General features: G+C 40.8%; 1 protein-coding gene across 1 annotated transcript; it reads left to right on the top strand.

Annotated features, from left to right (window-relative positions):
• Positions 1–252: 252 nt before the first annotated feature.
• LOC123151538 (uncharacterized) lies at positions 253–8,598 on the top strand. The gene is made up of 26 exons (XM_044571233.1): positions 253–523; positions 623–871; positions 1,760–1,840; positions 1,934–2,071; positions 2,253–2,413; positions 2,703–2,830; positions 2,959–3,050; positions 3,168–3,219; positions 3,309–3,369; positions 3,555–3,709; positions 3,802–3,863; positions 3,947–4,111; positions 4,709–4,777; positions 4,867–4,965; positions 5,138–5,227; positions 5,649–5,724; positions 5,827–5,917; positions 6,015–6,084; positions 6,171–6,350; positions 6,741–6,863; positions 6,965–7,048; positions 7,139–7,323; positions 7,413–7,551; positions 7,646–7,705; positions 7,806–7,910; positions 8,018–8,598. The coding sequence occupies exons 1-26, from the start codon at positions 401–403 to the stop codon at positions 8,138–8,140; spliced, it is 2,961 nt and encodes a 986-aa protein (XP_044427168.1). The 5' UTR covers positions 253–400; the 3' UTR covers positions 8,141–8,598.
• The last annotated feature ends 975 nt before the right edge of the window (positions 8,599–9,573 follow it).

The following is a 9,573-nucleotide window of genomic DNA, read 5'->3' as shown; positions in this document are numbered from 1 at the left end:
AGACAAACTTTTGCCGAGTACACATGCTAGAGAACTCGGCAAAAACAGGTTGTCCCTTGTTCCTCTTTTTTTTGCCATGCACCGAGTTTTGACACTCAACAAATCTTTGCTGAGTGCTCGACAAAAAGAACTCAATTACGAACCATTTACCTGACCTCACCACTTATATAAAGCTTAGTGCGGTGAAATCATGAAATAAATGCGGAGCACAATTATGAACTGAAGTTATCTGAGCTCTCTCCTGGCCTCACCGTTTATATAAAGCCTCCTCCTCGCCGACCCACCATTTATTTTCTCGCGTAAAAAGAAATACAGTAACAGAAATCCACCGAGAGGAAGGTTTTCCGTTACGGTTGCTTTCCGGAAAGAGAAAGAGCGCCCCTCGTCGCCGGCGACCGCCATGGTGGACACTCCCCGTAGTTCCGCCGACGGCAGCGGACGAGGAAAGGGCGGCAGGAAGCGCGCGCCATCGTCGCCACCGCCGCAGCCCCCGTCCCCCGCCTCCCCCATCAAGCGCTCCAAGGTGACTCTGGCCGGGCTGGCCCCTCCAATCCAGCAGCGCGAGAATTCGGTGTCAGTTTGGACCTTGGACGCCTCGGGTTGACCCGACCTCGCTTCGCAGGCGGGCGCGACGGGGAAGGGGAAGGAGAAGGCGGAGGCGGACAAACCCCAGGAGAAGGCGCCCGTCGCCGCGGCGGCGGCGGCGGAGAAGGCGACGACGAGCTCGAGGCATGCTGTGGAGGAGGAGGTGTGCAAGGCGCTCGCGTCATTGGCCGCGCAGGACAGGCTGGCTGCGGCGGCGACGGGGTCGCAAGCGAGGCAGCCGCCGAACCCGGGGCCGTGGGCGAGGCTGCTGTCGCAGTTCTCGGAGGTGCGTGAATTGGGGTTGCTGACTCATTGGTTCCCCATTCTCTTCAAGATTATCGTCATGACTCCATTTTAGAGCTCGTTGGGGGCGAATGCTCTGTTTCTTGGCGATTCTTGGCCTTCATTTTAGAGCTCGCCTGCGTTCATTCTTGATGCTGTCTGGCTGCAGATATCTAATCTAGCATCTGCTGGTCTTCAAGAATCAAGATTTCCCCCCTTTTCTTAGACCAAGTTACAAGATTTCCCCTGGTCTTGATGATTGCAGTTCAGTTTTGTAGGCATTGTTCATGTAGGAATTTTTCTTGCGGGTGTTAAAAGTTGTTGGTGTCTGAATTTGTTGGGGAATATCAACGACCATCATGCCTGATTCAGAATTAACCAACCACTCACAGAAAGGTCAAGTGTTAGTCAACTCGTGGTGAAATGAAAATTTTCTTAGCTTGAAGATGCAACTTAGAGTTGCATTGCAGGCCGTTTTGTCTAGTCTTGCAAATTTTGTTCTCAACACCTCGGTGAGAATTTCAGCATCTCAAACGTGAAATGCATCACAGAAATGTGAAATGTGACATGCATTACAGAAATGTGAATTTCAGCATCTCAAACGTGAAATGCATCACAGAAATGTGAAATGCATTACAGAAATGTGAGTTTCAGCATCACAAATGTGAAATACATTACAGAAATGTGAAATGCGTTACAGAATTGTGAATTTCAGCATCTCAAATGTGAAATACATTACAGAAATGTGAAATGCATTACAGAAATGTGAAATGCATTGGTTTGTTCTTAACTGTTGACTCTAGTGCATTCCTTCTTTATTATCATTTGTGCGTGTTCGTGAATCACCTTAATCACTGCCTGATAGATACCAACCATCACTACCTGATTGCAGACTCCTCATCTCACCATCAGTAACCGTCTATGTGCTATCGGTTTCAATAGCGTGACTCTATGCATGTTGCGGCACCTTGAGGTACATACTGTTAACCTTGCTATCGTTCCTTGCTTTGTTGACTATTCGACTTTTTTTGCGTAAACATTGTGCTGCTTTGCTTTGTTCTTCCAGGAATCGGGCCAGTGTCTATTAGAAGTCACAGGAGAACCGGGGTGGGTTCAAGTAAATCGTAGGAACATCATCAAGGGCACCACAACTCCCCTTGCCGATGGGGATGAAGTTATCATTTCACATTACAAGAATGCCTACGTATCCATTTCTTATCATGTTTTGTTGCTACACTGTACTTTACCCCTGTCTGTCCTCTGTTATCATTTCCATATATTCCATTGATTATATGCTACTCCGACAATGATAAGTAAAAGCTGCCAGATTTGTTAGTTTGACTATTCTCTGAAATCAAGGGGAGTTAGCCTTAACCTTCTACCAGATTTTCCAGTATCTTTTAAATGGCAATGAAGCGCCGATCTCTGTATCAGCTGGAGAGAATAACCAGAGGGTATCTCAAACTTTTACGGATGGATTAAAACGAGGAATTCTTTGTCCAGATGCTATTCAAGTTACTCTTGAGAATTTCCCCTACTATCTTAGGTAACTAATATGCTACTTGTGTTTAGCTCATTTGTTTCAACAGCTATCCGTTACTTAAACACTTTTCTCTGCATGCTATGCCATGTGAATGAAACATTTTGCACTATTCTGTTTATTTGCATCCCACAAAGCTGAGGGCAAAGCAAAGTCTCCCTTTTCTGTATACTTTTGGTGTTCAAGTTGTTTAGCTTATATATATTTAGGCAAAGAAAATTGTTTACAAAAATGTTTGTTTGAATCATCTTTCCTCTCATTATTCATCAAACCATCTTTCCTTTTTTTTATGCAGTGAGAATACAAAGAGCAAACTCTTGACAACTGCATCCATACACATGGAACACAGGGGGAAAAGGTTCATCAGAAGTTTATGGGGAATTTCGTCTCTAAACCAGCGAATTATGTTATCTAGTTCATCTGGTATTTTTCGCATTTCTCTTCTCCGTTTTTGATATTTACTAAGGTCACAGGACCAGGAGGTGGCATTTTTCTAATCATTGCTTGTCCAGGGAGTAGTTAACTATATTTGCACAAATATGCTTTTCTAGGGACCGAAATTTATCAGGAAACAATTGTAAAGGCCCTTGCAAAGAAGTTTGGTGCCAGACTTCTCATTGTTGATTCTCTTCTGCTTCCTTCTGTAAGTTATCTATGAGTTTCCATTTCAATATCAATCCAAACATAGTAACTAAGCAACTTGTACTCTGTGAATGCCGAAGCAATTTATGCATTATCTGAGAAATAAAATTATGTTCAGGCCAGATGTACCAAGGTTCCAGAATCGCCCAATGGTGTAACTTTTGGAAAAGGTTTTGGTACCCTTTTTTTATATTGTTTATCAGCTTAAATGTTACCATAATCTTTACTGAAGCCTTTATATATACTCTTTGTTGTGCAGGGAGTAGGGTAAAGTATATTGGCCCAATTACAAAACCTCCCTTTCACACATTTATGCACAGGTAGCTTGTAGCCTTGTATTTCTGTTTCACTTTGACATAATATTTGTGCATCCTAGATCTCCTTTGTTCTTTGTGCTTTTTGGTCATATTTGTTACATGAGTATGTTAGCCCTGCTCATCGCATGATTATGTTAGCAAGATAATTTCCTTTGGAATTTTACATTGTAAATTTGGCTTATTCGCAGGGGGCCAACTAATGGTTATCGGGGCAGAGTGATGCTTGCCTTCGAAAACAATGTCGGTAGTTTCCGTAAAGTTGGAGTTAGATTTGACAAGCCGATTCCGGGTGGTAATGATCTTGGGGGTTTGTGCGACAAAGATCATGGCTTCTTTTGCCCTGGTTAGTGTGAACTTGATGTGCAATGGTCATTTTGGTTGCCTACTGATGCTCTTCTGATCTGATTTGTGATTAACTGTTTGACATTTCTCTAGTTAATGAACTTCTCCCAAGCTCTTCTAGTGATAAACAATTTGGTATAGACGAGTTAAATCAGGTACCTACTGTTTTGGGTGATCATATTTATGTGAAATTTAACCTTCTATAGCCTGCAACAACATTGTTTCCATTGCCTTTCAGGTCATTTCGGAAGAAAGCAAAAGTAGCACTTTGATTGTGTTCGTTAAGGATTTAGAGAGAACGCTGACCAGAAGTCCAGAATCACATGAATCACTAGGGAAGGAACTTCCACCTGGTGTTCTAATAATTGCTTCTTACACTTGGGCAACCAGCCAGATAGATAAGGTATACTACACAGTCCCCTTTAGGAAGTAAATTGAAATTTAGCACAAGGATTAAGATGCCGTGATATCGGGTGTTTTTTAGGTAGGGAAGATTGATTAGATAGGTTGACACATTTATAGATAAGGTATAGTACTACACAGCAGTCCATTACATTTGGTGTTCTGCTAAAGCACAAGGTTTTTTAGGTAGAATAGGAAAGATTGCTTAGATAGGTTGGCACACCTATATTTTCAAAACGATCGGAACAGGGGTGAGTGAAACGTAGGATAGCCGAGATCACTAGGCTAGCTCAACTCTCAAGGACAAACACCTAAGACAAATCTTTTTGTCACATGAGACTAAACCTAAGACAACTCTTTTTAATATTTCACTAGCTAATATGTGGTTTGAGTAACATTTTGGCACATGAGACTAAACCTAAGACAACTCTTGCCACCTGAGGATTCTGAATTCACTAGTTAACATGCAGCAAATATTCATTCCCCTCGGCTTCTCTCTTCTTGTCAGCTTTGTATCGTTCTGTTGAATATATGTAACACTGTTTTTTTTGTACTTATTTTTTATCTTCGAGATTGCTGACGCTGGTCTATTTTATAGTCACCTCCAAAAGGATTATCTTTTCCGGCGCTTGGTAATGACGCCCAGGCCCTTATTAACTCTTTATTGGTAAAAATTAATACTTATTTATATTAGAGTTTGTAGGCATGGTGTAGAATGTTTGGGAGCTACTCTAACGAATGCTATGAAAAATGCAGGGCTCTTCTGGAAGTAAATTGCAAGAAAGAAACAATGATTACTCAATAAAGCATCTAACTAAGCTTTTCCCTAACAGAATTTACATTGAACCTCCGAAGGTAATGTCACGGTTTTATCTGGTTTCCCATATAAACCGGCTCCATTTCTTTGAATAGAGATCAACATACAGGCGGGACTCCTCCCCCCTGGTGACATATTCAAAAAACTTCTGTTAACCATTAGCTTGCAGATGGTACTTTGTCTAATCTAGAGATTCGTGTTTTTTCTTAGGACAAAGCACAGCTATCATATTTGAACCAACAAATAAGACTTGATGCCGAAAGCCTTAGAGCTAAAGCCAATGTTCTTAGTATTCGCAAGGTAAGCTGCAACAAGGAGTCTCTGCAGAAGGTGACAGGAATTTTTTTGTGCGACCCTGGAAGTACATGTATAGCAGTGTTTGATCGAGAAAACTTAATTGCATGGTTTCATTTCTAACTTGCTATATGATTGAAATGTGAACTTATATAGTTATATGTATAGCGCTCCTTGCACAAAAGCAATTCTGAAAAGAATTTTATGGTGCTCTACTTGACTATATATTGCTTTTAATGATTTACATGTTTTATGCCCTTCAAGTAGTATTCCCTTGCAATCAATCAATGTATCAAAAGAAAGCACCTATAGAGGTGGAACAACAATTGCTAGAATGGTAGCATTTGGTACCTTCGATTATTAATGAACTTCGGTAGTGATACTTTGGATAATTATTATATGATTCTTACATTGTTTTATAATGCAGTTTCTGACCCAATGTGAAATTGAATGCCACGATGTTGAAGAATTACCAATTACGGACCGACTACTGACTCATGACGGTAAGTTGGTTCTTCCATTGTCAGTCATGGACCAACTGTTAGTATTTTATTTTCAATTCTATAGACATGTTTACTGAAAACTTATGATTTTCCCATTTTCAGATGTGGATAAGGTTATTGGTTATGGGATTTCTTATCACCTTGAGCACGATAAACCCAATATGGATGCCAAACCTGTACTTTCAACAGAAAGGTAAATAGACGATGCTAATGTCCTATGAGTATTACATATCAAAATAAACTTGAATTAGGTGTTTTTGTGGAATACCAAGTTAGCTTTGTGGTTACAGTCTGAAGCACGGACTCGAACGTATACAGAGCGAGAGCATGGCCAGTAGTAGCTCAAAGAAAGCACTGAAGGTGTCCTCCGCCCCTATATCTAGCGAGCTATTTAAAAGTCTAAGATGCTTAAATTCATCTAGGTTTTTATTTTATTTTATTTTCAGGACGTGGTCACAGAGAATGAGTTTGAGAGAAGCCTTCTGTCGAATGTTATTGCACCCCATGAAATTGGAGTAACCTTTGACGATATCGGAGCCCTGGAGTGTGTAAAAGACACGTTAAAGGAATTGATTATAACTCCTCTAAAAAGACCTGAATTGTTCAGCAAAGGGCAGCTATTAAAGGTACTCGGTCATGTACATTCAGCTAAGGGCAGCTCTCTTAGTGGATAGGCCGTACAACAATTTTAAAATTATAAATCCGGTTGCCTTCCAACATGATTAATATCTATGGTTACTTTATTGGCCAAAACAAGATATGCAGAATTTTAATTATTTGCTCACCAATATAACTGCAGTAACTAGCAGTTAGCTAGGATGCTTGATGTAAAGACTCAGGGTTCTGTTGCTGTGGCATTGTTTTTTAAATAATCAGAACTGTGCTTGCCATTTTTTATATTGGGAAATGGGGAGATAAAAGAAGTATATGTACATCTAGCTGGATAGTGTTTTACATGAAAAAAAAAATTGTGAAGGTTAATGAGTCACTGCATTGAATCCCTTTCATGTTGGCAGCCTGCGAAGGGAATATTGCTCTTTGGACCTCCCGGCACCGGTAAAACAATGCTCGCAAAAGCAGTAGCCACAGAATCAGGTGCAAGCTTTATGAACGTATCCATGTCAAGCATCACGCCAAAGGTATGTTAGTTGAATCAAAATAACAAATTGGCTGCCCCTGCTCTTGTGTGCGCTTTCCGGCCTGTTAAAGCTGGTGCGTTTTTCTTTCGTCTTGTTTTCAGTGGTTTGGGGAAGGAGAGAAATATGTAAAGGCCATTTTCTCTTTGGCAAGTAAACTATCTCCTGCTGTAATATTCCTTGATGAGGTGAGCAATCAAGTCTATAATAATCATTTTCTTTTATGCATGGTTTATTAATTATGCTCACATCCTCTTCTGTATTTCTTTCTTTCACAGGTTGACAGCATGCTAGGAAAGAGACAAAATCGAGAAGAGCCAGAAACCACGCGAAGGATGAAAAATGAATTTATGGTGAATTGGGAGGGGTTGCTTACTAAAGATGACGAACGTGTAGTGGTTCTTGCAGCCACCAACAGGCCCTATGATCTTGATGAGGCGGTCATTAGAAGGTTACCTCGCAGGTAGCATCTATCTCCCTATACTACTTGACAAATCTTGATGTCCTCATTAGCTCTTAATTATTAGGCACTGATCTGACCGGTGTTGGCAGATTAATGGTGAACCTTCCTAATGCGCCGAATAGAGAGAGGATTTTGAAGCTGATACTGTCCAAAGAAGCGTTGGCAGAAGATGTGAGTCTTGAGTCAGTTGCCAATATGACTGATGGATATTCAGGAAGTGACTTGAAGGTATGTTGATGTTGGTGATGGTCTGACTCTCTTATGCTCTTCAGCAATGAGTACCACCGCACCGAATTCTCATTGACATTCCCCTTTCCCCCAGAATCTCTGTGTAACAGCAGCAGGGCGGCCCATTCGCGATCTCCTAGAGAGAGAAATAAAGGTGTGAATAGAGATCAACATACAGGGCAACACACACACACACACACACACTCACACACCGGTGTGGCTGAATTATTCATACTGGTTTTGCTTTTGTACAGGAGAAGAGTGTAGCGATTGCCGAAGGTAGGCCTGAGCCTGCACTGCTTACAGCTGACGACATCCGGCCTCTTAGAATGGACGATTTCAAATCGGCCCATGATCAGGTTAGGATCAAAGCACTAGTTGTTTGAAAACTTGCTGGCAATAGGTATGTTTGTTACTGCTTGCTTATTGACCATGTGATAACCACGTTGCATGATTTGCTGCATAGGTGTGCGCTAGCGTGCCAGTTGACTCCGAAAACATGAGGGAACTTATTCGGTGGCACGACCAGTATGGCGACGGCGGATCAAGGAGCAAAAGCAAAGAACAGGCCAGCAGCTACTACATGTAGTAGCTGTATGTAGGTAGACATATGTAGAGTAGCTATACCAATAGTATACTGCCCTGGAGAGAACAGTCGGGTTTTTCGCTGCTTCCTTGAGGAATGAGGAGCGGCTGCCTCCGACACTCCCACCTACCTAGGTATCTAGGTTGATGATTTGGATCCGGGTCGACAGCTTCTTACGGCGATCTGGATCTGTTCCTTTGGCTATGGATAGGCCTTGTCAAAAAGAAAGAAAAAGAAAAGGGATGCCTTGCTTGCACAGCCTCAAGTTGTACCTAGTTTTGTTCTGTGGCCCGGCAAAATTTTGAGTTGTATATGTAGTCCTTTTGTGGTCCGGCAAATTTTGTTCTACAGTGTCGGGCGATCTGTTCATTCTTGTATTCATTGTGCATGTTAATTCATTCAGCAAAAAAATTGGAGAAACAAATTCATTTCAAGTAGAAAATTGGAAAGCATATATCGCACTCTTTGTATTCCTGTTCTCATGTAAATAGATTTTGAAAAGCCTGGAGCTGCGTTGCCAAGGTAACATCTGAGCAATTATTTTGAGAATCCTGGAGCTGCATTGTACTGGTTAAGACACTTGTGCAATTATACCTTGAGTAGCATCTACTATATGTAAGAGAGAAAAGCGTTGCAATTATTTCAGCTTTCCATTACACATCTACAGAATCAATCAGTAAAGAAAAGTTAAGGAAACTCATTGAGAAGATGAGCCTAGTTATATATATTTGCGCTAGGTAAATTATATTTGTGTTGCCACTAGCTCGGTGAGACAAACATGACAGCGGCCTCTAAAATGGCATTGCGTCGCTTTTGCAGAAACAATTTATAGTAACCTAAAAGCATTTTTTTGTATAATACAAAACAAACATAAACAATTCAAACTTCATCGAGTCATGGGGCATAATTATAATGGACAAGGTTTTAAATTTGAAATAAAAGACGTATACATGTTCGGGTCGTAATCGCTGCCAATCCAATTCAGTGGTGTTCTGTGTGAACCAATCCTTACTTGCAATAACATCACCACCGATGTCACTAACTAGTAAAACTAATCGTCAGCCCGTGCAACTGCTGGCTAGTTATTTAACATACAAAGATCATAACCCCTTGATAACATATTCACCATTATTTTAGCAAGTTAGTAGTATGCACCGAGCTTGTTCAACAATTTTTTTATTTCATTTGTTATATTATATTGTGTGATACTTGAACTATATAAAAAAGCATAAATGCCAACCAAGTAAGCACACATGTAAATTTGAACTAAAATCAATATTTTTATAAAAAATGAGTACTTAAAAAAGTAAGAGTAAATGTTAAATAGTTGCAACATTCTGGACATCACTCTGGACCTTTCTTCACGTATGTAAGCACCAAAGGGATCAAATAATTTTAGGGCCTCTGTGGAATGTTTGGTTTCATAGACATTTTTA

The sequence above is a fragment of the Triticum aestivum genome, chromosome 7A (assembly GCF_018294505.1).
Source record: "Triticum aestivum cultivar Chinese Spring chromosome 7A, IWGSC CS RefSeq v2.1, whole genome shotgun sequence".
Lineage (NCBI taxonomy): Eukaryota > Viridiplantae > Streptophyta > Magnoliopsida > Poales > Poaceae > Triticum > Triticum aestivum.
This window is presented reverse-complemented; position numbering and strand designations above follow the sequence as displayed.